Source organism: Thamnophis sirtalis, unplaced genomic scaffold, assembly GCF_051295495.1.
Source record: "Thamnophis sirtalis isolate CommonGarterSnake01/CBP01778 unplaced genomic scaffold, rThaSir2_p1.2 scaffold_2, whole genome shotgun sequence".
NCBI lineage: Eukaryota > Metazoa > Chordata > Lepidosauria > Squamata > Natricidae > Thamnophis > Thamnophis sirtalis.
In genome coordinates, this window is record NW_028261382.1 from 33428996 (window position 1) to 33455545 (window position 26550).

Here is a 26550-nt window from a genome sequence, read left to right on the forward strand (position 1 = left end):
TTGCGCATTTGTCACTGAACCGTGAAGTGGTATATAAGTCTAAGTACTATTGGTCTGTCTGTCTGTCTGTCTATGTCCAGCATCTACCTACCTACCTATTATCTATCCATCCATCATCTCCTATCTTTGTCTACTGTATGTCTGTCTGTCTATCTAATGTGGTGGCACAGTGGTTAGAACGAAGTATTGCAGCCTAATTCTGCCCACTGCCAGGAGTTCGATCCTGACCAGCTCAAGGTTGACTCATCCTTCCGTCCTTCCGAGGTGGGTAAAATGAGGACCCAGATTGTTTGGGGCAAGAGGCTGACTCTGTCAACCGCTTAGAGAGGGCTGTGAAGTGGTATATAAATCTAAGTGCTATTGCTATTTGGGGAGTCAGAGAATCATTTGGAATGAAGGATGGGTCACCGTTTTAATAAAATTGGGCCCAGTTTTCAGATACTTTCGGCCTGGATGATTCGAGCCTTCATTTACATGACGGAGGAAATAAAACATTTCTGAGTCCTGCTTTAAAACCAAGAGGGTTGGAGTAGGAACGAAGGTCTTTCGTGATAGTCAAGGACATTGCAAGTTGAAGCTCTGGACTTTTATTTCTCGGCTGACGTACACAGAAAACATTACATTGCAAACAGATGGGTGAAGGCACCAGATAAACATGCAGGAGGTATAAGGGGGCCCTTTTTGAGGATTTTTTGGGGGGGAGGGAACTCAAGCTTGGGTGGTGGGTTGTGATGTTCCTCTCCCCCTTCACGGCTTCTCACCCAAAACCCCGGGTACCCCAGAACTGGGTAATGGAGGGGACAAGCAGTCGGAGATGGCTTCTCTGGGAGTTCCTAGCTTCGGTCTGGAACAAGCAACGGCTAGCAGTTCCCAACATGAATAAGAGAATCATCAGAACTTGTAAACTTGCATCCAAGACCACCTGCGGCCTTGTCTTGGGGGACAGAGTCCAACAGAGTTTTGCATACAACCCCATCTTACCAACTCGAAAGCAATTTCCTTTTATACTCGTGACTTCAGGTGCCCCTCTGCAATTCTATTCCCCTAGAACAGTGTTTCTCAACCTTGGCAACTTGGAAGATGTCCGGACTTCAACTCCCAGAATTCCCCAGCCAGCGAATGCTGGCTGGGGAATTCTGGGAGTTGAAGTCCGGACATCTTCCAAGTTGCCAAGGTTGAGAAACACTGCCCTAGAACCAGGATGGCAAACCTACAGCACACGTGCCAGAAGGGGCGTGCAGAGCCACCTCTCCGGGCACGCCAGCCGTTGTCCACTGCTCTTCCGGCCAGCTGGCGCACCGGCCAGCTGCTATTCATCTGTGCGGGAGTGCCGGAACCTGGAAGAGCAGCTACCCGGTGCACATGGCGCGCACTGGGAAGGCAATCTTCCGGTTCCCGGCATCCGGCCAGCTGGTCTTTACACGCACATTCATGCCAGAAAGCGGGAGACACACATGCACCCGTTTCGCCGACACTGCCCTAGGAAGACTGATGCAATAATCGGGGCGAAGGTGGGAGTTTCCCAGTCCCTTCCACCCTCCAGATTCTACAACCAAGGTTGTCCAACATTGGGCCACTTTTTAAGATTTGTGGACGTCAACTCCCAGAATCCCTCACGCTGGCTTTCAGAAGTTTTAAGTCTTAAAAGTTGACGAAATTGGACACCTCTGCTCTGCCAGCAATTTTTCCCCCTCTTTCTAGGAAAGGACTCCTCATCCCATCATCCTCAAGGCTCAAGATTCGAGACAGCAGATCCAACCTGGGAGGTCCCTATCTGGACTCTTCCCCCTCAACTGGGGCAGCCCCAGAAAGATGGGGGGAAGAGGTGGGCAGAGAACATTTCCCCGCCCCAACGCCAAAGGCTATTCCGAGCGTCCCAGAACGAAGGCAAGCTGCTCAGTCCAAAGAAAAGTGCAGATTTTTTTCAGCAGGTGGAGAATGAAGCTTCCAGTCCTCATGGGGTCCTGACCTTGGTGGTGTTCCTGCCCCACCCCTCTGCCCACTTTCTGGAGAAGAGCCTGCCCAGGCAGTTCGAGTCCATTTACTGACTAATTAACCAAGTTATTAACTATATGCGGTGCCAAGCACAACAGAACTGGCACCCAATTGTGGCACCACCTTCCAGTAATCCAACCTGCATTCATCCCACCTGGCATCAACTTTCGTCTCTTAAGGGAGTGGTCATGCCAGGAATGCCATCTTTGGCTGGTGAGATCTTTCCCTTCCCTTCCCCTCCACTATTTTGGTAAACGGCTCCTCCTTTCAATTCCCAAACGTCAACAGGAAGATAACGGCAGGAAGGTTCAAATCATTTCAGCGAGGACTAGTCGCTTGAGATCGACCCAGGCCGAGGTTCCCTGTATAAAAGCAGCTTTTTGTTCTCCAACACACGTTTTTTTTTGCCCACAAGGATGATCCCGTCACCAACCCTGCCTTAAATTCCTCCAAGGGGTTAAATGCCGAGTCTCCCCCCAGCTGCGTACAGAGATTCTCCATCGTCCAATGCCAAGGTGCTTTTCCAAAAGCCGACTGGACTTTTGTTCCTTTTGGTCTTTCCTTGAAAACATTTGGCTTCTCATCCAAGAATCTGAAGAATTCGCTTCTTGAGATGAGAAGCGAAACGTTTTCAAGGAAGCAAACCAAGAGTTTTAGGCATCCTTCAGTTATTCCCCAATTGCCTGGACGTTTGGAATTAATTTACACTCCTCCTGGACAGCGGACACGAACAGCGAGCAAAAAAATCCAACCAGCATACATTATTTAGTGCAAAGGCGTGGCGCGCACTTCCTTCCCGCCCCCATCGTCCGGCGTGCGCAATTACCGGCGGGGACTGCTCGGAAACACAAGACAGGCACTCCGAGCGAGCAGCTTTGACTTTGACTAAAGCTTTGAGTAAACCAGACGTGCAAAAACAGAAATGAGGAAGGCTGAGATGCCAAAGGGGTGTGTGTGTGTGTGTTTCCGCCCACCCCCTAGGTTTCTCTCCCAGGAGGGGGAAGAAAGAAACCACACCCCCTTTCCCTTTCCCATCCTCGAGTGGGCTAGCCGCTGTGGAAAAGCCGGATCCGTTGCGCGATTTCTTGTCGGCAGAGTGGACAGATGTGCAAGGCATCGGAGCAGCTCTGGCAGCAGCAGACGTGGCCGCAGTTCAGGAACACGACTTGGGCCTGGGAAGGGAGAAGAGGCAGGAAGGCGGGGTCAGGCCGCGGGGGCGCGAGACCAGCGACTTTCGCGATTGCCAAAAGGGGCAGCGCGGAGGTGGGGGAGGAGGTTTGTTTTAAGAAAAAACAAAGTGATTAAGACGCCGAGCTTGTCGATCAGAAAGGTCGGCAGTTCGGCGGTTCGAATCCCCAGCGCCGCGTAACCGAGTGAGCTCCCGTGACTTGCCCCAGCTTCCGCCAACCTCGAAAGCATGTCAAAAATGCAAGTAGAAAAATAGGGACCACTTTGGTGGGAAGTGCGCCTCTGGTGTTAAGTCATGCCGGCCACATGACCACGGAGATGTCTTCGGACAGCGCTGGATCTCCGGCTTTGAAACGGAGATGAGCACCGCCCTCTAGAGTCGGGAATGACTAGCACATATGTGCAAAGGGAACCTTGATCTTTTTAAGGAAAAAGAACTCGCAAGCAAAATTTTGGTGCCAATTGGGCTAAGGTGGGCCGGAAAGAAAAATGAACGCAGTGGTCTGTTACTCCCTCCCCCCAACAAGGACCCCCGGAGGGCTTACCTCTAGTTCCATGCAGACTACACACTCGCAATGATGTTCTTCTGCCGATGGAGCTGATGGGACTTCAGGGTGGGTCAACTCTTCTCTAAACTCTGGCGCGGAAGGTCTCGTTTCTCCTGCTGGCTTCAACAGTTCTGCAACCAGATGGAAGGGAGGCAGAGAGTGAGGAGGGGTGGGGTGAATCAAGGAAGGAAATGAGCCTAAAACTTTGGTTACAACATAGATCTAGTGGATTGGGAATGAATTTGGAACACAAATTATAAACTAACACGATCAGCAGCCCTTAAAGAAAATATATACAAAATGTTTTATCGTTGGCATTTATCACCAACAAGATTGGCTAAAATGTACCCAAACATGAAGCCGACCTGCTGGAATTGTAAAAAAGTACAAGGGACTTATTATTATCACATATGGTGGACCTGCCCGGAAACACAAAAATATTGGACAAAAATTTGGAAATGGGTGCAAGAAATTACAGAACAGATAAAATACCAACCCGAAATCTATCTGCTGGGAATAATCAAAGGGAAATACACAAAGAAAATTAAGTACGTATTAACACATCTGCTAACTACAGCTAGAATAGCATTTGCCCAATGCTGGAAACAAAATAATACCCCCTTGGACGAATTAGTGATAAAAAAAAACCTTTGGATTGTGCAGAGATGGACAAATTAACACTGAAATTAAAAGATAAAGAAGAATTGGAATATTATGAAATTTGGAACAATTGGTACAAATGGCTGCAAAACAAGAATAAAATTAAATTAAGCCAAGAAACTATATATAGATATATATAGAAGTGTGTATAAAGGTGTGTAAATAAAGAAGCGAAATATTATATACATGTACAGGTATGACAACATAACAATGTTGATGTAATGACTGTAAGGTGGTGTAGCAAGAGCCGAGGTGGCGCAGTGGTTAGGGTGCAGTACTGCAGGCCACTTCAGCTGACTGTTATCTGCAGCTCAGCGGTTCTAATCTCACCGGCTCAAGGTTGACTCAGCCTTCCATCCTTCCGAGGTGGGTGAAATGAGGACCCAGATTGTTGGGGGCAATATGCTGACTCTGTAAACAGCTTAGAGAAGGCTGAAAGCCCTATGAAGCGGTATATAAGTCTAACTGCTATTGCTATTGCTAGAAGGGGAAAAAAATCTGCTAAAAAAAAAGAAAATGAGCCACATGGTGGAATAGGGAGAAGAGACCCCCCCCCCCCCCAAGGCATCTCAGTTGTGTGTTCCAAATAAAGTTTGACTCTCTTGCTGAGCTACTAAACTTGGTGCCCTGATGGAAGTCTGGATTGATTCACAACAAAATTTAATATATTTTTTAAAATTCTATCTTCCATCTACGCTACAATCCTAAAATTGCTCTGTAGTCATCTCTCTATGTCTTAATAGCAATAGCAGGTAGACTTATATAGCACTTATATACCGCTTCATAGGGCTTTCAGCCCTCTCTAAGCGGTTTACAGAGTCAGCATATCGCCCCCAACAACAATCCGGGTCCTCATTTTACCCACCTCGGAAGGATGGAAGGCTGAGTCAACCCTGAGCCGGTGAGATTGGAACAGCCGAACTGCAGTCAGATGAAGTAGCCTGCAGTGCTGCACTCTAACCACTGCGCCACCTCGGCTCCTTCAGAACTTAACAAAGTTCTGCCTGTCGTTCAGGGCAACTAGTCTGAGATGGCTTGCCGCTTTCCCAAATGAGTTGGACTCATGCTTCTAAGGCCCAAGGTGTGCAGCCGGGGCAAAGAAATCTCCTGGAATGTGAAGACTTAAGAATAGCAGCAAAGCTGTCCCTTTTCTGAAATAGAAAAACTACCCAAACTGAGAAGAATCATAGCAGAATTTTTTTTAAAAACGCGCACACACACCTACCCCCGTTTTAAAATCCTCTGCCCAGGTGCTCCCCAGGGCCCCCCTGCCCCCAGGCTAACCCACCCCATCATGAAGCTTTGGAGATGATGTACTTGTTCTGACCTAAGCTTCCCCAGCAGCTCATCCTGATAAAAACCTCCTTTTATTGAATTGATAGTGAATTCCTCTCCAGCAAAATCTTTCAAGGTAGTTCACAATGACCGACCTTTGTCAGGCTTGGAGAGCGGCCAGGCTGATATCTTTCAGAGGCCGCAATACTTGACGAGAATGCAGGGATGAACTAATGGTCTCCTGCAAACTCCACTCCCCTTTCTCCCCTCTTTTGTTCCCTCTGGGAGGGGCCATTCATCGTCCACCTGTGGCCTTACTCCCAAGTCGACCCCTGTTCTTTAGCTGTTCCCTTCGCCTGGCCGCTTTGCGCATAAGCACACTGGGAACAGGCTCCAGCTGTTTGTCTGCCCCACTGATGTCTGACTCTGAAGGCAGCTGATAACTGTCAGACAGCTCTGGCCCCCTCTCTGCCTCTGACACAGAGCCCTCATCAGAGCCTTCCCCAGACTCCAGGACTGGCCCAGGTTCCTCCCCAACCTCCTTACTGTCCGAATCTGCTGCCAGCTCTGCTGGTGGGCCACAACAACTTCCCCAAATGTGCCCTCATCCCCCACCCCCAGCTGGGGACAGGGAGGGACATCCGAAAAAGGTTAACCTGGTATCGTGTCTGCTACAGCTTGTATCTCCCGGGCTTTCTGGATGATGGCGTGCTGCAAGCCAGATTCCATTATTCCGATCTGCAGGGAAAACAAGAGCGGTTGGAACATAAAACCACAGAGCTGGAAGGGACCTTGGAGGTCTTCTAGTCCAACCCCCTGCTACGTGCTTTTGAACTGCTAGGTTGGCAGAAGCTGGGACAAGTCACCGGAGCTCACGCCGTAACGCGGCGCTAGGGATTCGAACCGCCGAACTGCCAACCTTTCTGATTGACAATCTCAGCGTCTTAGCCACTGAGCCACCGCGTCCATAGAACCTCCCCCGAGAAGGGAATGTACAATGTTAAAAAAGGGCCCATGTTTCTGACCTCAGCTAGGTCGCCAGGGACCATGTTGCTGAGCATTTCCAGCGATATCCGGTGATGGGCGAAGATGGGCAGGTAGTGCTCAGCCGAGAGGTCGGTCATCAATTTCACTAGCTGCTTCTCCAGACCTTCTTCCTGCCGGGAGGGAGAGAGAGAGAAGGAAGGTGTCAGCGTTCCAAATACCATGCAGAATTAAATCAGAGTCGAAGGCAAAACTATGCTTAAAGTTCCAATTTAATAAGACAGGCATGTTGGCATCGTACTGTGGGATTCCAACTCTGGAAGTTACATCAGAATCCCACCCAGTTAAAAGTTCATGATCTTGTCCCCACACCCGCAGTCCATCACATGGTCCAATCTTCTCCTTCCACGCTGGCGTCTCCACCCAACTGCTTCCGGTCAGGTGTGAAAGTGCGGAGACGAAGGATGAGCTTGGCTTCTAGTAAAGAATGAAAAACAATACATTCCACAATCCTACTCCTTCTATTCCCCCCTCCCATCGACTATACTAAAGAAACAGCATAATGAAATAAGAGAAAGTGTGGCAGGCCAAAATTCTAAAAGGAATATAAATGCAGGCCTGACAGAAGGAATCAAGCACCTGGCCTGCTCCGTTGGGGGAAACTTGAGGCAAGGCAGGCCAGCGCCCAGAACACCAAGGAGGTTGTCCAAGAAACAGAACGATGGAAGAACGAGGGGGAAAACAAACGAGGTTTTTCTCTGCCTCTTGGCCAATCACCTGCAAGCGGAGGGAGAGAGGTTTCTGGTTTAGCAGCCGTTGGTACTGGATCAGCCAGTAGTTCTCCTGCTTCGTCTCGCTCTTGGCCTCCAGTTCTTTCTGGGGGGGGGGGGGGGAGAGAAAGAAAGGAGACAAAGAGATGATGGAGCCTTAAGCGATCAGCCCTGAGAACCTGGCAGATGTGGAAATGGGGGTGGGGGGAACTGTTCTAAGCTGTGCCAGGAGGTTGAACGTGCCCCTAAACAATGGGCAGTCTTTGGGTCATCTATCGTGGTACACTTGAACCCCCTAGCAGCTCCAGAAGTTCTCCAGAGGTCCTTGGTGCTCTCTGAGCTTGGTTGTTTTCTTGCAGATGTTTCGCTACCCAAACTAGGTAACGACATCAGTGCGAGGAGGGAAGAGGAAGGAGGAGGAGGAGGAGAAGCAGAAGAAGAAGAGGGAGAGGAGGAGGAAGAGGGAGAGGAGGAGGAAGAGGGAGAGGAGGAGGAAGAGGGAGAGGAGGAGGGGGAAGGGAGGAAGAGGAAGAAGAGGGCGAGGAGGAGGGAAAGAGGAAGAAGGAGGGGGAGGGGAAGAGGAAGAGTAGGAAGGAGGAGGAGGGGAGGAGGAAGAAGAGGGAGAGGAGGAGGGGAGGAGGAAGAAGAGGGAGAGGAAGAGGAGGAAGAAGAGGAGAAAAGAGGGAGAGGAGGAGGAGGGAAAGAGGAAGAAGGAAGAGGAGGGGAGGTGGAGAAGAGGAGGAGGAGAGGAAGAATAGGAAGAAGAGGAGTGGGGAGGAGGAAGAAGAGGGAGAGGAGGAGAGGAAGAAGAAGAGGAAGAAGAGGGAGAGGAGAAGAAAAAGAAGGGAAGGAGTGGGAGGAGGAGGAAGAAGAACAGGGAGAGGAGGAGAAGGAGGAAGGAAGGAGGAGGAGACAACTCTGCTAGGTTGGCAGAAGCTGGGACAAGTCACGGGAGCTCATTCTGTTACGCGGCGCTAGGGATTCAAACCGCCGAGCTGACGACCTTTCTGATCGACAAGCTCAGCGTCTCAGCCACTGAGCCCCCGCATCCCACCACGCATATCTATGCATAGATCAAGAGGTCCCGCAGCCGCTGGCTGCCCCCAGAGTCTTTACCAGGATGGCTTTCAGCTCTTCTTCTCGCTCCTTTTTTCTCCTTCAGCAGCTGCTGCAACAGGTTAGTCAGCGTTTGCCGTTGCTCTCCGATTGCTTCCTGCAACACATCATGCGTGTGTTTAAGAAGGAGACCGAGCTTCCTTCCCCGACCAGCCTAGAATCCCACTGGCTGGAGCCTCCCTTTTCTGACCCGGTTCCCCAAACACGACCAACTCTGGAGTGAACTCAAAAGATTCCTTTATTAGGAGCGCCGGCAGCCCCGGCAAAAAGTTTCTCTCTCTCCTTGGGCTAACAAGTCCAACCAAGCGGGAGATGAATAGTTGTCTCCACTCCAAGGACCAGCCCATAGATTTCCACTGCTCTCCTCTCCTCTGCCACGCCTATACATCTCTGCCCCCTGCCTTTTATCCCCAGAGCTAGGGTGGGGCTTTGCTAGCAGCAGTGGCTCTTCCATCCCAAGGACCAGCCCATAGATTTCCACTGCTCTCCTCTCCTCTGCCACATCTATTTATCTCCACTTCTTGCCTTTTATCCCCAGAGCTAGGGTAGGGCTTCGCTAGCAGCGGTAACTCTTCCGTCCCAAGAATTGGCCCATAGCTTTCCATTGCTCTCCTCTCCTCTGCCACACCTATACATCTCTGCCCCTTGTCTTTTATCCCCAGAGCTAAGGTGGGGCTCCATTAGCAGCAGTGGCTCTTCCATCCCAAGAACTGGCCCGTAGATTTCCACTGCTCTCCTCTCCTCTGCCACACCTATACATCTCTTTCTTTTATCCCCAGAGCTAGGGTGGGGCTTCGCTAGCAGCAGTGGCTCTTCCATCCCAAGGACCAGCCCATAGATTTCCACTGCTCTCCTCTCCTCTGCCACACCTTTACATCTCTGCCCCGTCTTTTATCCCCAGAGCTAGGGAGGGGCTCCATTAGCAGCAGTGATTCTTCCGTCCCGAGGACCAGCCTATATTCTTGCCTAAACTTAGAACCTGATTTTTATTTGCCATTGAATTTCATTTTGTTAGATAGCGCCCAAAGTGCACGGATCCTTTTGGTAAAAAAAAAAACAAGAAACAAACCCCAACCCCAAATAAACAAATAAAACGGCTATTTTGGAAAAGAACAAATGCCACCCTGGTTTTGTTGCCCGTCTAGAATTCATGCAGCGGGAGAGATGAAATGGGCCAGCTGGAATGGAGATTGGTGGGTAAAAGGCCGGGTGGGTGAGTGGGTGGAATAAGCACATCGAAGCAAATCTAGCCAGAAAGAAATCATAAGTCAAAAACTATATATATATATATATATGAAATGCTCAGCCAGCTTCTACAGGTAGTCCTCGATTTACCACCGTTCGTGACGTTGCAACAGCAGTGGGAAAAGTGACTTTCACCCTTAACGATCGCGGCGGCATCCCCAGGTAGTTCACGCGATCAAAATCCAGGTCCCTGTTTATGACGCTCGGGGTCGTGCAATCTCTCTTTTTTTGCGGCCTTCTGACCAGCGATGTCAAGGGGAAGGGGTGGGGGGAAGCCAGATTCGCTTAACGACCGCGTTCCTAGCTTAAATTGTATTTGATTAAAATTTTCGTTTTGAATTGCTTCTATCGACTTTGATGATTTGTTTCTGGAACTTTGCCCCTTTGATATGGGTAATCAAGGAAGACTCAATGTCCAAGCTTAGCGACTGCAGCGATTCACTTAACAACCGGGGAAGAAAGCCCGTAGAGTGGGGCAAAGCTCGCTGAATCGTCTCTGCTTAGCCACAGAAATTTGGGCTGCCGTTGTGGTCGTAAATCCAGGACTGCCTGTACCCCTCCTACCACCTTCCTGACGCCCACAAGATTAATGACTTGGCATCCCAGCCTGGCTCGACAAGGCCCTCCTGCCCACCCGCTCTACCCCGGCGTATGTCAGAACCTTGGAGGCGTTTGCAGGAGAGGCCGCCGAGCGAAAGGAGGAGACGGGAATAGCAATAGCAGTTAGCAATAGCAGTTAGACTTATATACCGCTTTGTAGGGCTTTCAGCCCTCTCTAAGCGGTTTACAGAGTCAGCATATTGCCCCCAACAACAATCCGGGTCCTCATTTTACCCACTTCGGAAGGATGGAAGGCTGAGTCAACCCTGAGCCGGTGAGATTTGAACAGCCGAACTGCTGAACTGCAGTCAGCTGAAGTAGCCTGCAGTGCTGCATTTAACCACTGCGCCACCTCGGCTCCTTGGATAAACCTGGAAAATTCTTCCACTGGGCCTTGTACAAGTTGCTAAACCAGAGGTCAGACGGAGGAGGAGGAGGAGGAAGAGGAAGAGGGAGCCAAGCAGGAGGAGGGGGGATGCTTCTGAAAAGGGGGATGCGGAATTGGGGTGGGGGTGACATACCTGCAGAGCCTCTGTGTCCAGCTGCTGCCTCTTTAACTCCAAGTGGGTGAGCTGTAGTAACTCTCTCTCTATTAACTTAATCTAGGGAGAAGATGAAACAAGGCAAGCGGGAGGTTGTGTGTGTGTGGGTTTCCTCCCGCCCCTAAACGCAACGGCCTCATACCCCATGTCAGCCAAACAGACATGGGGCATGAGTAACTACATCCAGCAAAGTCTTTCAAGGGAGGATTTATGGTCACAGATCTTATCTGGCTTGGAGAGCTGCCAGGCCTATCTCTGCAGAACTTGGCAAGGAGTCTCGGAGAGTCACGAACCAATGAAGCGAACTAATTGTCTCCTGCAAACTCCACTCCCCTTTCTCCCCTCTTTTATTTCCTCTGGGAGGGGCCATTCATCGTCCACCTGTGGCCTTCCTCCCAAGTCGACCCCTATTCTATAGCTCTTCCCTTAGTCTGGCAACTCTGTGCATGTGCATACTGGGAACAGGCTCCAGCTGTTCTTCTGCCTCACTGATGTCTGACTCCGAAGGCAGCTGATAACTGTCAGATGGCCCTGGCCCCCTTTCTGCCTCTGACACAGAGCCCTCATCAGAGCCTTCCCCAGACTCCAGGACTGGCCCAGGTTCCTCCCCAACCCTCCTCACTGTCAGAATCTGCTGCCAGCTCTGCTGGCGGGCCACAACGCTCCACCTACCCTCTTGCCCTAGGCAGAATACTGTGGCGTTTTTAAAAATATATATTCCTTGTCTATATGCCAGTGAAGGACTCTACACAAATCTTCAAGCATCTGGACTACTTTGGACTCAATGAATGGAAGCTAAAAGCCCTGGGCATCCAGCTTGATTTTGGAAAATGTGACAGTCAAAAGCTCCGAAGCTTCCTTGGCCTTTTTTGCCCGGGGGGGGGGACGGGGACTCAGAAGTTTCCGCTATAATTTTGCCCCAGTGAGGCTAAAACCAATTTTGTTGAATTTCTTTTGTACAATGACAATAAGGACTATATACTATACTGTTGTGGCTCAGCAGGTGCCGTTGGAGCTGCCACCAGACTACAACAGCGAGGGGCCCTAAGAGTCGGCTCTGGAGGATGTGGAGGACCCTGGACAGGGTTCCGACTCCAAGCAGGGTGCAGAGAGGCTGGTTGGCCACCAGGAGGCACCTGAGCCTTGGACCAGTGGGGAGGAGACAAGGGAGAGTGAGCCGGAAGCCAGTAGTGAGTTGTTCCTGGATGCACGCCATCGAAGAGCTAATAGGCGTCAGGAACAATTACGCAATTACAGGAGGTGATTGCACTCAGCTGGTGGCCATTAGGCTCCTCTCCAGACTACAAAAAGGCTACTTGTGCACACGCCCCTCTTTGCAGAAGTCAACACAGAATCGAATGTCGGAGAACTTTGCATGAGCTTGGCAGGCAGGCCAAGCCTTATCTGTGTTTATTGCTGTCCGAGTTTGTCTGTGCCGGTTTGCTGCCAAGGACCTGTCTGTCTGTTAATTAAATGCTGTAATTTATCTCTGGCTCGGAGTGTGCTTTGATGTGGAACGAGGGGGGTCAGAACACTCTACTATACTAAGATGGTTCTGCATGAGTGAGAGCTTGCAGCAGTGAAGCCACCAGAGGAGAGGAAAAGCCCACTAATGCCCTTGACCATCACCTGTTAGTAAACTCAAGGCCTGGATAACCCACTAGAGACAAAGGGTTAAAAAAAGGTGGAGTCGGGGGTAGTGGTGGCGGGAAACGGGGGTTGGAGAAATTGCAAACTCTACCCTCCGACAGCCTCTGGGCAACCGTTTCCCCTTCCGGCGGGGATCTCTGCGTTGATAAAAGCGGTGCGCGTCGTAGTTGACCGAAATGGACTTGGGGACGAAGCAACGGAAACAAAACGACGGCGAAGACATGAAAACAGAACCAATGGAGATGAAGTTTTGGATGGATTGCCGTGAGGGTGAGCGCCGTCCCAGAGGGGAGGCGTGCTAAACTGGGCCAGAAGAACACGATGCGTCCCAGCCACGAACTTCTCACCATGGTTGGTACCCAAGGTGGGATTGAAGGAGAATGGAAAGCCTGCTTGTTTGGGAAGGGATGATGATGGATGCTGCTGCCTCCCCCTGCCCCCTGCATCTCTCTCCCCAGAGGCTTCAATTTTGCACTCACCTGATTTCTGATCTGGCAGTGCATGCGGTCACGCTTCACCTGGAGGGCTTCAAAAGCTGCCTTCTGCATCTCGCTCTAAAAGATGGGGATCGAGTGAGCACCTGAAGAGGCCTCAAAACTCCCCGAGACCATCGCTCTACCCATCTCAGCGTTAGAGCCATCCCTCCTAACGGTCTCTCTTCCCTCCCTCCGAATAGTCTTTTTCTCCACCGTGAAGTCAGAAACATTCCCACAAAAACTGGAATTCTCGGCAAGCGAGGACGATCGACCTGCTAAGTGACGGCGTCCTTCCTCCCTGTTGTGACAATTCTGCACCAATAGAGAAGTCTGTTGAATCGAGGGCTGTATTTGCAAGGCGGTTTACAACTCCATGGGTTTCACAGACAAAGAAGGGTCTTTTTTAAAAAAAAAATCTCTGGTACCTGACACTTTTAAAATAGAAAGGTAGGACTGACTTGACTTTGGTATCTCTATCCCACCCATCTGCAAAACGGATGATAGACAGACAGTTAATAAATATAGACTAGGTAGATAGGAGGGTAGATAGGTAGACAGATAATATAGATTAGGTGGGTGGGGGGATGGATAGATAAATAGAGATAGAGATAAATAGAAAGAGATGATAGATAGATGATAGATAGATAGATAGATAGATAGATAGATAGATAGATAGATATAGATAGATATGATAGACAGTATATGATAGATGAGAGAGAGAGAGAAAGATGATAGATGATAGACAAGATGGATGGATGGATGGATAAATAGACAGATATAGATGATAGATTGATAGATTGATAGATAGATAGATACATAGATAGATAGATATAGATAATAGTTAGACAGACAGACAGTACATGATAGACGAGAGAGAGAGAGATGATAGATGATAGACAAGATAGATGGAAGGATGGATGAATGGATAGATAGATGATAGATAGATGATTAGATAGATAGATAGATAGATAGATAGATGGATAGATATAGATAGATAGATATGATAGATAGACAGACAGTACATGATAGATGAGAGAGAGAGATGATAGATGATAGACAAGATAGATGAATGGATGAATGGATAGACATATATAGATGATAGATAGATAGATAGATAGATAGATAGATAGATAGATAGATAGATAGATATACATAGATACATAGAAAGATAGATATAGATGATAGTTAGACAGACAGACAGACAGTACATGATAGACGAGAGAGAGATATGATAGATGATAGACAAGATAGATGGAAGGATGGATGAATGGATAGATAGATAGATAGATAGATAGATATAGATAGATAGATATAGATGATAGTAGATGATAGAGAGACATGATAATGATAGAGAAGATAGATGAGATATAGATGATAGTAAATGAGAGAGAAATGAGAGAGAGATGGAGAGAGAGAGAAAGAGATGAGATATAGATGATAGTAGATGAGAGATTGATGAGAGAGAGAGAGATTAGGTAGATAGCTAGGTAGATAATATAGATTAGGGTGGTTGGGGGATGGATAAATAAATGGAAGTAGATAGAGAGATAATTATGGAAAAGCTACATTTTTTGTTACGGAATTTAAAGAACTGCAATTGCACAGATTCAAAGAAAAGTCAGGGCCCCTCTATCAGAATACTCCCAAAGCCAAGACCTTTGCCCAAAGAACACAACTGTGTGAACTCCACCTCAATCCCCAGAAAGGACAGTTAACGTGACAACACCCTCCAGAGACTTGGAGTGTTGTTTGCGAAACCACAAGAGCGGAACAATTGCTTTGTGGGATGAGACCAAGGTCCGGGATCGAGTTTCCAAGAAAGGCCAAACCAGGTGGGAATCCTTAGAAAAAGACACGGGAGCGGGGGGGGGGGGCGCAAATGTGTCAGAAATAAATTGTTTTTCAGTATTTTTTTTGGGGGGGGGAGACAAACAACAGGATGAGGAGCCACATCTCTAAACTTTGAGCCTTTGCAAAAATGTTTCTGAACCGCTTTTAAGCGGATCTAATATAATCTCCTTGGATCACTCTACATTTGAGGCTGGATTCAAAGCTATGGTTACAGGACAAGCCCACTCCAAACCTAGTTTGCTTAGTCCTGGCTCTTAATGCGTAGCTTCAATCGAGGTGCGGTTCAAATAAATTCCCGTTAAGATCTCTTAAAGATCTCTTACGCTTCGCTGGGAACGTCTGAAGAGCATCTAACATTGCGCTCACGATGGATGGTGCAGTCCCAGTGGTGGGATTCAAATAACTTAACAACCGGTTCTCTGCCCTAATGATTTCTTCCGACAACCAGTTCACCAAACCGCTCAGAAAGTTAACGACCGGTTTTCCCGGACTGGTGCGAACTGGCTGAATCCCACCACTGTGCAGTCCACTAGATCTGGAGTCCCCAACCTTTCGGACCTCAAGCACCACTAAATTCATAATTTTATATCCCGCAGACCACTAATATGATCTGCCTAATGACTGGCTGGGTGGGCGTGGCCAGGTGGTCATGTGGGCGTGGCCAACTCGGTGGTCATGTGACTGGGTGGGCGTGGCCAACTCGAGGTCACTCATGTTGAGGGGCACCTTGCCAACCTCTACTCGCCCCTCCCTTCCCAGCCACTCCTCGCCTGCCCGCCCGAGCTTCTTAGAGCCCCGACAGGAAGCAGTTGCTGGAGCTGAGTAGCCACCAGGAGAAAGAGTTGGCAAAACAGCTCAGGTCAAATTGGATCTGACCGAGAAGGAGGCTCAGTGGAAGCACCTCACTGAGGACTAGGAGCATGAGCTTTCCAAGCAGAGGGAAGACCTGTGGGAGTGCAAGGCCAGGGACCAGCGCCTGGAGGGTCAGTGGGCTGAGATGGTCAGCCAGTTCCAGGCCATGATGCAGTCCCACTGGAACGAGGCCCTCCGGCTCTTCCCCACCAGCGGCTCTTCCCTCCAGCCTTCGCCCAAAGCCCCCCACCAGGAGGCTGAAGCAGACCCCTAGTCAGAATTTCTGCCCCCCTCCGACCCGCACAAAAAACCCCCGAAGGGGGAGACTCTCTGCAGCAACACAAGCGTCCATTGCACATATGCGTCCCAGGGGCCATAGTTTGAGGACCCCAGATTTAGTGCCATATAAAAAAGGCAAATAAATTTTCTGCGGACCACCAAAATTTTCTCGAGAACCACAAGTGGTCCAGGGACCACCAGTTAGTGACCACTGCACTAGAGAAATCTTCTAGCTTTCTAGACTTTTGACTACAGTCCCTATCATCTCTGTCCACCGGCTGTGTTGATAGGAATTGTAGTCCTATGCATCTCAAGAACATCCATCGGTCTATCTCTTAGGCAGGTGAACTGGATCTAAAGCAATCAACACTTGGTTCATCAATGAATACAGTGGCTTCCAACGTTTGTCTGTTCTCCTGGTCAAAGAGCTGATTACTTCCTTCTCCCATGGTCGAATGCCCTTCCACACCCACCCTTCCATAATACCTCCTGCAGGATCTGGCTGATGGCTTTGTTTTGGTCCAGCTGCTGCCAAGCCAGGATCTGCTGGAACTTCTCATCCATCTTGGCAAGGCTGCAAGAGAAGAGTTCTTGGATGACTCTAGTTGCACGTTGGGGAAAGGGGCACAGACTTTTAACCCATGAGATGCCACAGCAGGGACATTGATCTGTAGACCATGGAGGCCCATTTCAATAAGATATTGTGTGATTCTCATGCATTGAGCCTCAAGTCTTAGGAGAACCCAGCAAGTACAGCCTATAAACTTGGATGTATGGGTTAACATATGCCAACGCTATCACTTACAGCGCCTTCAATTTTTTTTTAGTATTTTGGGGTGATCAGAGTGGGCCAGAGGATGATATCCAGTGACACCAGCACAAGGTTCTCTTTCTGGTCTGGCATCAGAACCTGATAAAGTTGGGGTTCTACTCCCACAAGGAGTAGGAGCATATTGCTGAGATGCTTCACCAGCTGGACAACATGAGACAGCAGACTTCTATGAAGAGCTTTCATCTCTTTTTCTGGAAGTTCTCAACCCCTTGACCTAGCAGGTTACACAACATTCTGGAGAACTTCTTCCACAATGTTCTGGAGAACTTCTTCCACAATGTTCTGGAGAACTTCTTCCACAATGTTCTGGAGAACTTCTTCCACAATGTTCTGGAGAACTTCCACAACGTTCTGGAGAACTTCCACAACGTTCTGGAGAACGTCTTCCACAACGTTCTGGAGAACCTCTTCCACAACATTCTGGAGAACTTCCACAAGGTTCTGGAGAACCAGCCAAGGTTCGATTTAATGGGGGAGATTTCCCTAGTCTTGTGACGGAGAATTAAATTAAAACTAGAGGGAATCAGGTCCAAGCTGATGCTAAGTAAGATTGGACCCATCGTTCCTCCTCTGCTCGCCCAACTTGCCATGTTCTTGCAAAGAGATGGATGCCTTCAGCTGTTTCCCCAGGCTCTTTTATTGGGCAGGTGCACCCATGAAAATAATATCCCCCCCCCTTCCCAAATCTATGTCTTCTTTAGTACCTAGAGCACGTCTGGTTGACGAGGTCCTGCCGGCGAGACTCGTAGGCTCCCTGAAGTAATTTGTTCTTGTAGGTCTCGGACAACATCTGTTCCATGGCCGCTGGGAGAGGGAAATTGGGGAAAAAGAAGGACCAAACAATTTTTTCCCCGTAAGAAGTAATGTAGTGAGTCACAGGGCAGTCGACGACAACGACAAGCTTGTTGGTTGAGTACTAAACAAATGATGAGTACCGGGACCAAGTTTTCGCATCGAAATGCGAGTACCAAATTCGATGAGTTTCAAAGCAGTTGAGTACCAAGGTAGCAGTGTACTTACCGGCTACTTCTTTCCTCCTCAGTTGTTCCGTTTCTTCTTGAGTGATGGCCATCAACTGCTCCATCCGGATCCTAGGAACGATACAAGAGAGTCGGGTGGAGTCCTCAACTTTTCTCAAGAGTTCGGGGCTCCACCATTTTTCTCCCTCGTCACACTGCGAGGTTCAGTTGGGCTACAATTCTGAGTCCTCCCCCCCAATGTTCCGATCCTCCCGCCCTCCAATCTCATTGGTGTTGGTGTCTCTCTGTCTCATGGAAAACTTTGTGTTTTGACCCTTAAAAAGCATGAAGCAGAGTCTTGGTCCTGTCAAAAAACCCTTTTTTGTACATGACAGTGAATTCCTTTCATTCACAGTCCGCAAAGCTTGGCAAAGAGTCTTTCAGAGGAATGTTTATCAACACGAACCTTATCTCGTTTGGAAGATTGCCAGATAACTAGTTTCCAAACGCAGGGCAAGGCAAAACTTGGCACAGAGTCTCTTATAGTCACAAACAGAACTTTCCACTCTTGAAACGACCGAAGGAACAAATCGTTTCCTGCAAAAGCCCCCTCCCTGTTCGCTCCTCTTTCGTTTCCTATTGGAGGGGACAATCACCTCCAAGATGTGGCTTTACTCCCAAGTCAACCCTGCTTTCTTAGCTGCCTTCTGGTAGCTGATACCTGGCCTTGCACTCCCACAGGTCTTTCCTCTGCTTGGAAAGCCTATGCTCCTCAAGGAGGTTCTTCTGCTGAGCCTCCTTCTCGTCAGATCCAATTTGAACTGAGCAGTTTTGCCAACTTTTTCTCGTGGTGGCTGCTTAGCTCCAGCAACTGCTTCTTGCTGGAGCCTGGGTGGGCAGGTGAGGAGTAGCAAGTAGAGGCTGGCAAGGCGCCCCTCGACCTGAGTGGCATTGAATTGGCCATGCCCACCCAGGCGGTCATTAGGCAGATCATATTAGTGGTCCGCGGGATTTAAAATTATGAACTTAGTGATCCCTGAGGTCTGAAAGGTTGGTGACCTGTTGTGGCCCAGCAGGAGCCATTGGAGCTGCCACCAGACTCTGACACCGAGGAGCCCTATGAGTCGGCTGTGAAGGATGTGGAGGACCCTGGACAGGGTTCCGACTCCGAGCAGGGCGCAGAGAGGCTGGTTGGCCACCAGGAGGCACCTGAGCCTTGGACCAGTGGGGAGGAGACAAGGGAGAGTGATCCAGAAGCCAGCAGTGAGTTGTTCCTGGATGCACGCCATCGAAGAGCTACTTGGCGTCAGGAACAATTACGCAATTACAGGAGATAATTGCACTCAGCTGGTGGTCATTAGGCTACTCTCCAGCCTATAAAAAAGACTGCTTGTGACACGCCCCTCTTGCAGAAGTCAACGCATTGACTAAAGAGAACGTAACTAACTTGGCAGGCTGGATTGCTGCCAAGGTTTGTCTGAATTGCTGCCAAGGTCCTTATCTGTTTGTTTGCTTGGCTTTCAGCCACCGAGCTTCTTGCTATTAAAAGTACATTCTAGTTAAGCTTGTCTCGGCTTTCGTTACTGGACAGAGGAGGGGGTCAGAACAGTGAGCCCTGCTCTAAAAAGACCTCAGCCCTTTCCTCCAATCGATCTAGTAAAGCAAGAAACTCACCGGTCATTTTCAAGGGATTTTAAGATCTCGGAACTCTGTTTCTGCCTAAAAAAGATTTAAGAAATAAAGAGGGTCAACTAACAGAGTCACCATAAAGCATTTACGTCGATCAGCTCCAGCACTGAGGACATCTCCCCGTCTTTCATGGGGGTAAGTCTCGATCTTGGCCGTACAAGCTAGTTGTCTACTTAATCACAATTCATTTAGCCACCAATCAGAGTACAGCCCTGGACGACAGCACTAGAAAAAAAATAACTTACGACTCAACCATTGAGGCTTCCAGCGGTCACTTGATCAAAATGTAGGCATTTGCAACCAGAATGTATTTATGATGGGTTGCCATGTTCTAGGGTCACGTGATCAACACATCCGACAAGCAAATCAACGGTGAAACCGGATTCACTTAACGTCCATGGCACAAAGGTTGTAAAATTGGGAGTGGCTCACTTAACAATAGCTTAGCCACAGAAGTTCTGGTCTGAATTGTAGGTCATAAGAGCCATGACGGCAGAGTGGTTAGAATGCAGTATTGCAGGCTAATTCTGCTGGCTGTCAACAGTTCGATGCTGACCGGCTCAAGGTTGATTAGGCCTTCTATCCGGGTGGAAACTAATTAAGGAGAGAAGCAACCTAGAACTGAGGAGGAATTTCCTGACAGAACAATGAATCAGTGTCCATTTTTTTATCCACTATTGCGTTATCATCCCCAATTAAGCAAATGTTTTCACATTCTAATTCATTTATTTTGTTGTGTAATTTCCTATAAAATTCCTCTTGTTTCTGGTTTGGTGCATATATGACTATTAATAATGGTTTTTCTGTTGTCTCTAATTCAATCATTAGCATTCTGCCTTCTTCATCTGAGTAGACTTCTTTGGAGTTTGTTTTTTCTTTTATATAGGTTGCTATCCCTCTTTTTTTTTATCTTGAGTGCATGATGTGTTCCCTTTTTAATCTGTTTTCCTTATTTTTAATTTTTATCTTTTTTAGAGTTTTATTCTGTAAGCCGTCCGGAATCCTTCGGGATTGGGCGGCATATAAATTCATTTGAATTTGAATTTATCTGCCAATGCTATATATAATTTCCCTAATTTTTTTGTTTTTCAGTAAGTTCCTATGTTCCCTTTTAATATGCACTTCCTGTATACAGGTTATATCTACCTTCAATTTCTTAAGTTTATTAAACATCCCTTCCAACTCTGCTATTGTATTGTATTAAAAAACCTCGGATAATACTTTGTTCATAAATATGTTAGAATTTGTAATAAAAAAATAAAAACCAGCAGATTCACTGGATGTCCCTGGATCTCCTACCTCTGATTAGCTTTCAGCAGCTTCTGGATTCTGCCGGCCACCCCCTGCTCCATCTGTTTCAGCTGCTCGAGCAACTTCAGGCGCTCGGCTCCCAGGCGCTCCTGATGGCGGGACAGGCCTTCGTCCAGTTTCATCTGCTCCTGAAATGAGAGGAGGGGGAAAGCCATCCCGCGAGGCCCAACGCTTGAAGCCGCACGGCGAGGGAAAAGAACCGTGCAAAATTCTCCCGTTTCCTCCCCATCACGTCTACCGAAGTACCGCCTCTGAATTCCAACTAAGGTGGCAGGCTGAACCAAAGTAGGCCTCAAGCCTGAACCAAACTACGGTTTCATGATATTAAGCTTTAACTGTTCACATAGAAATTGCAAGGTTTGCTTTTAGGACATAGTGCGGTTAGACACGGGTTAGAAGGAAGTCTGCACATGAAATATGCTGAAGTAAAGCATCTATTTTAGCACATCTGCTGGCTTGGCTGTTAATCTATTTGGTAGACACGTATTGTTAGTTCCTCAAAATACGAGCTATGCATGTCCGTTAGCTGACCCATGTATTATGACATCCTGTAGACATACTTTCTGTAACTCAAGGGCAAATCTCGAGGGGTGTTTCCAAAACTAACAGATGGCTTTAGCTGAAAGTGATAAATTATATAAGGAAGTTCCTAAATTTCACTCAATGTTCAGGCCATTTATTCTGAACCTGCGCAAATAAACTATTCCTTCTCTGAAGAGCTGGCTTGTGTGTCCCGTCTTTTCTACAACACAACAGTCTGGTATGAAGGTATCTGGTAGGAATAGGGAGGAAATGGAGGCGTCTTACCTCCTTCATGCTTTGGAGAAATTCTCCTTTCTGGATGTGACTTTGGTGCATGAGTTGGACTTGTTCTCTCTGCTCCAGGTCCAGCCCACGCTCAAATGCCAGCTTCTCCCGCATCTTCTGCTCCTATCAGGTAAACAGAGGCGTCTATCGATATATATCCTGCACCTCGCTGTAGGAGCCATGGTGTCGCGGTGGTCAGAGTGCAGTACTGCAGGCTACTTCTGCTGACTGCCTGCAGTTTGGCAGTTCGAATCTCACCAGGCTCAAGGTTGACTCAGCCTTCCATCCTTCCCAGGTGGTGGGTAAAATGAGGACCCAGATTGTTGGGGGAGGGCAAGAGGCTGACTCTGTAAACCACTTAGAGAGGGCTGTAAAAGCACTGTGAAGCAGTATATAAGTCTAAGTGTCCTCCCTCCCTCCCTCCCTCCCTCCATCTTTCTATCTCATCATCCATCTATCTGCCCTCTGCCAGCAGTTTAATCCTGACCAGCTCAAGGTTAACTCAGCTTTCCATCCCTCCAAGGTGGGTAAAATGAGGACCCAGATTGTTTGGGGGGTGGGCAAGATGCTGACTCTGTAAAGCGCTTAGAGAGGGCTGGAAAACACTGTGAAGCGGTATATAAGTCTAAGTGCTACTGCTATTCCGCTCAGGACCTTGCTCTCTCAAACCACAGTTGGAAGAGAAGACTCCACCCGACTCTCTTGTATCTTACTCCTATTCCTATTCTACTCTACTCCTATTCTACTCCACTCCTATTCTATTCTATTCCTATTCTATTCCTTATTCTATTCTATTCTACTCTACTATTCTACTCTATTCCTAAATTCTATTCCTAAATTCTATTCTTAAATTCTATTCCTAAATTCTATTCCTAAATTCTATTTCTAAATTCTATTCTATTCTATTCTTCTATTCTATTCTGTTTTTCTATTCTATTCTTACTCCTATTCCTATTCCTATTCTATTCTACTCCACTCCACTATTCTACTCTATTCTATTCTTACTCCTATTCCTATTCTACTCTACTCCTATTTTATTCTACTCTTATTCTATTCTACTATTCTACTCTACTTCTATTCTACTCCACTCCTATTCTATTCTATTCCTACTCCTATTCTATTCCTTATTCTATTCTTTTCCTTTGACTCAGGGCCTTTCAAACGAGGAAGTCATCCTAAGCAAAATAAAAGGGGAAGAAAAAAAGGGAGGAAACCCTAGTCTTTCAAGAGAAGGGAAGGTGAGAGAGAGATAAAGGTAGATAGACAGACAGGGACAATGTGGATGGATAGCTAAATAGCTACACAGAAGACATGGAAGGATGGATAGTTGGAAATGATGGATGGATGCAGACAGATGGACAGATGATTTAAATGGATGGGTGGATGGACGGACATTATGGATGGGCAGACAGAGATAGATGACAAGGTTGGATAGATGGGAGGGAGGGAGGGAGAGAGAAAGAGAGGGAAAGAGACAGTGGTCAATGTGGATGGGTAGCTAGATAGCTGCGCAGAGGACATGGAAGGACAGTTAGAAATGATGCATGGATGGATGGATGCAGACAGATAACTTGGATGGATGAATGGACTAGTCACTATGGATGGTCAGAGATGGCGTGACCTGTCAAAAGCGCGTTCCACAAAAGCGCGGTCGACGAAAAAGATCGAAAAATTGAAATAAAAATTAAATTACAGCAAGCCGATTCACATAAAGGTAAGGGTTAGGTTAAGGGTTAGGGTTAGGGTTAGGTTAAGGGTTAGGGTTAGAGCGTTAGCGTTACGTTTAGCGTTAGGTTAAGGGTTAGCGTTAGGTTTTTCGTTACGTTAAGGGTTAGGTTTAGGGTTAGGTTTAGGTTTAGGGTTAGGTTTAGGGTTAGGTTTGGGGGGGTTAGGGGAAGGTTTTAGCTTTATTTTTACATTTTTCGATCTTTTTCGTCGCGCTGTGATGACGTCACATACGCGCTTTCGTCGACCGCGATTTTGTTGTCCGCGGTTTTGTGGTAGAACCCAGAGATGGAGGACAAGGTTGGATAGATAGTTAGATGGGAGGGAGGGAGAGAAAGAGAAGGAGGGAGGGAAGGAAGGAAGAAAGGAAGGTAACAAAAAGGAAAAAAAAGAGAGCTGCAGTTTTAACTCAAGGAATCAAAACCAGACCGATTTTCTACAGCGGTCATGTCCTTAATCCTATCTCAACTCCGATGGAACAGGGTTGGCCAATCCCACAGCCAGGGGCAGAGAGGGAGCTCATCCTTACCTTTCGCTTCTCGTAGTCTAGAAACCTGTTCTGCAATGAAAGTGAAAGGAGAAGTAAGCAAGGTTGATTTTTAACAAGATGCTGAAGCACAAACAATGATCTGATTTTGCTTTTTCTTCAGAAGGCCTGGCTATTCACCTCAGCTTTTAGCCTTTTCTCATTGCTGTGAGCCACCAAGAGCCATTGGGGGACGGATGGCAGGGACGCAAGTTTCACAAATAATAATTTTGCAATTGACTGCCGGCATTGACAAACTTCCTATGAGTCAATTGCAAAAGGAAGCTCAGCTTGGAACAGACTTACATCCTGGGAAGGTACCTGTTCTGATCGAGGCTTCCCAAGAGCATGAAGCAAACTCCTGGTCCTGACAAAATACCCTTTTATTAATTGACTGTGAATTCTGCTCCTCCACATCCAAGTCTTTGAAAAGAGGATTTACGGTCACAGACCTTCTCTGGCTTGGAGAGCTGCCAGGCCGATATCTGCAGAACTTGGCAAGGAGTCTCGGAGAGTCACGAGCCAATTAAGCGAACTGATGGTCTCCTGCAAACTCCACTCCCCTTTCTCCCCTCTTTTATTTCCTCTGGGAGGGGCCATTCATCATCCCCCTGTGGCCTTCCTCCCAAATCAACCCGTTCTTTAGCTGTTCCCTTCGTCTGGCAACTCTGCACATGCGCACACTGGGAACAGGCTCCAGCTGTCTATCCCAGCTTCTTGGGACGGACTGAATAGGTAGACAAAAATGCCAAAATCCAGTCTAAGCATCTGGTTGACTCTGGCATTAATCCTAATGACTTTTATCCTTTCCTTCCATTGTTCTCTTAGGAACAGAGTTCAGGCAAAGGGGTTACTTCCCTTTGTGTCTCTGTCTAGCAACTGGTTTTTGGGGTAGACTCCCTCTACAAGTGGAAGTTCTACATCAACTCTGAGGGGGAACACCTTGATTGGTCCACAAAACCGGTTCCTGTGAGTTTAGAAAAAAAAATCTCCTAAAAAGGGATTCTTGTATATTTGGGGAGAGTTAACACTCACCTGGGGAGGAAAGCGATGGCAAATCTAGACAGCCTACTAACAAGCAGAGACATCACCCTGCCAATCAAAAGTGTGTATAGTCAAGGTTCTGGTTTTCCCAGTTGCAATGGACGGCTGTGATGGTTGGACCATAAGGAAGGCTGAGCGCCAAAGAATGGAGGCCTTTGAACTCTGGTGCTGGAGAAGACTCCCGCGAGTCCCATGGACTGCAAGGCCATCCAACCGGTCAGTCGTAGAGGAGATCAACCCTGACTGCTCTTTAGAAGGCCAGATCCTGGAGAGGAAACTCAAAGACTTTGGCCACCTAATGAGAAGGAAGAAGGACTCCCTGGAGAAGAGCCTCATGCTGGGAAGGACGGAGGGCAAAAGAAGAAGAAGGGGACGGCAGAGAAAGAGGTGGCTGGATGGAGTCACCTGACAATTAGAACATGGACATGACTTTGCAACTCACAGCAACGATCTATCGATTATCTATCTATCTATCTATCTATCTATCTATCTATCTATCTATCTATCTATCTATCTATCTATCTATCTATCTCCAATCCTTTGGCCACCTAATGAGAAGGAAGGACTCCCTGGAGAAGAGCTGAATGCTGGCAAAGATGGAGGGCAAAAGAAGAAGAAGGGGACGACAGAGAAGGAGGTGGCTGGATGGAGTCACCGAAGCAGCCGGCGTGAGCTTAAATGGGCTCCAGAGGATGGTGGAGGACAGGAAGGCCTGAAGAAATGGGTTGTGATGGGTTGAACACAACTTCGCAACTAACAACAACAACAACACTCACTTGCCACTCGGCTTCCTCTTCCATGTATTTGCCAGCTGTCCTCCGGATGCCGTCTGCCGATATCTCCCCTCCGTCGCTTTCCAAAACGGGGAGTAAATACTGAGAGGGAGGGTTGTATTCTACGCCAACTTCTGGAAGGAAAACCACAAATCACAATATCACAATTCAGGCAGTCGTCCTTGATTCACGCCAACAGTGGAACCCCCAAATCTTCATCGCTAAGCAAGCATTTATTCAGTGAGTCCCGTCCCACCCGTTTTATCATCTCTCTTGCCACCGTTGTTAAGTGAATCCCTGCCGTTGTTCCATGAAGCTGGCTTCCCCATGGAGCCTGCTTGTTGGAAAGTCACAAAAGGGGATCACGTAAACCCCACCCCCCTCCAGGACATTGCAAACCGTCATAAGTATGAGTCCATTGCCAAGGGTGTGGATTTTCGATCACATGATTGCAAGGATGCCGTAAAAACGGCCGTGAAATATGAAAAGTGGTCGTAAGTTTCTTTTTTTTTTTCAATGTATAGGTAGTCCTTGAGTTGCGACCGAAATGCTTACTTTCACAGAGGAACCGCTGGATGGCCTCGGTGCCGGCGCTGCAGACCTCATTTGGGGGGTAAACCATTTCTGTGGCGTCCAGGGACAAGGTCTACAAGACAGGAAGACAACATCCTGCAGCTGCCTTTAATCTGCATTAAGCCAGGACTGGAATTCTGCAATGGTGGCGAACATCTGTAGCTGGGGTGGAGGAGGAGAGGGGGAGGTTCGTTCTCTGAGCTTGTGGGATGGTTTGCGAATGTTTTGTTACCAGGTTGGGTGACATCTTCAGTGGACTTTAGGGAATGTCACAGCCCTC

General features: G+C 48.0%; 1 protein-coding gene across 1 annotated transcript in view; it reads right to left on the reverse strand.

The window, feature by feature from the left end:
* Window positions 1-2857: 2857 nt before the first annotated feature.
* LRSAM1 (leucine rich repeat and sterile alpha motif containing 1) overlaps window positions 2858-26550 on the reverse strand; it is a 39471-nt gene continuing 15778 nt past the window's right edge. Inside the window, 18 exon segments of the mRNA XM_087704694.1 lie at window positions 2858-3167; window positions 3729-3862; window positions 6323-6404; window positions 6692-6823; window positions 7428-7526; window positions 8537-8572; window positions 8574-8633; window positions 10903-10983; window positions 13053-13127; window positions 16518-16605; window positions 17568-17667; window positions 17884-17954; window positions 19497-19541; window positions 20811-20950; window positions 21630-21752; window positions 23884-23913; window positions 25701-25831; window positions 26253-26343. Coding sequence (XP_087560820.1) covers window positions 3042-3167; window positions 3729-3862; window positions 6323-6404; window positions 6692-6823; window positions 7428-7526; window positions 8537-8572; window positions 8574-8633; window positions 10903-10983; window positions 13053-13127; window positions 16518-16605; window positions 17568-17667; window positions 17884-17954; window positions 19497-19541; window positions 20811-20950; window positions 21630-21752; window positions 23884-23913; window positions 25701-25831; window positions 26253-26343 — 1644 coding nt within the window. The 3' untranslated portion in view covers window positions 2858-3041.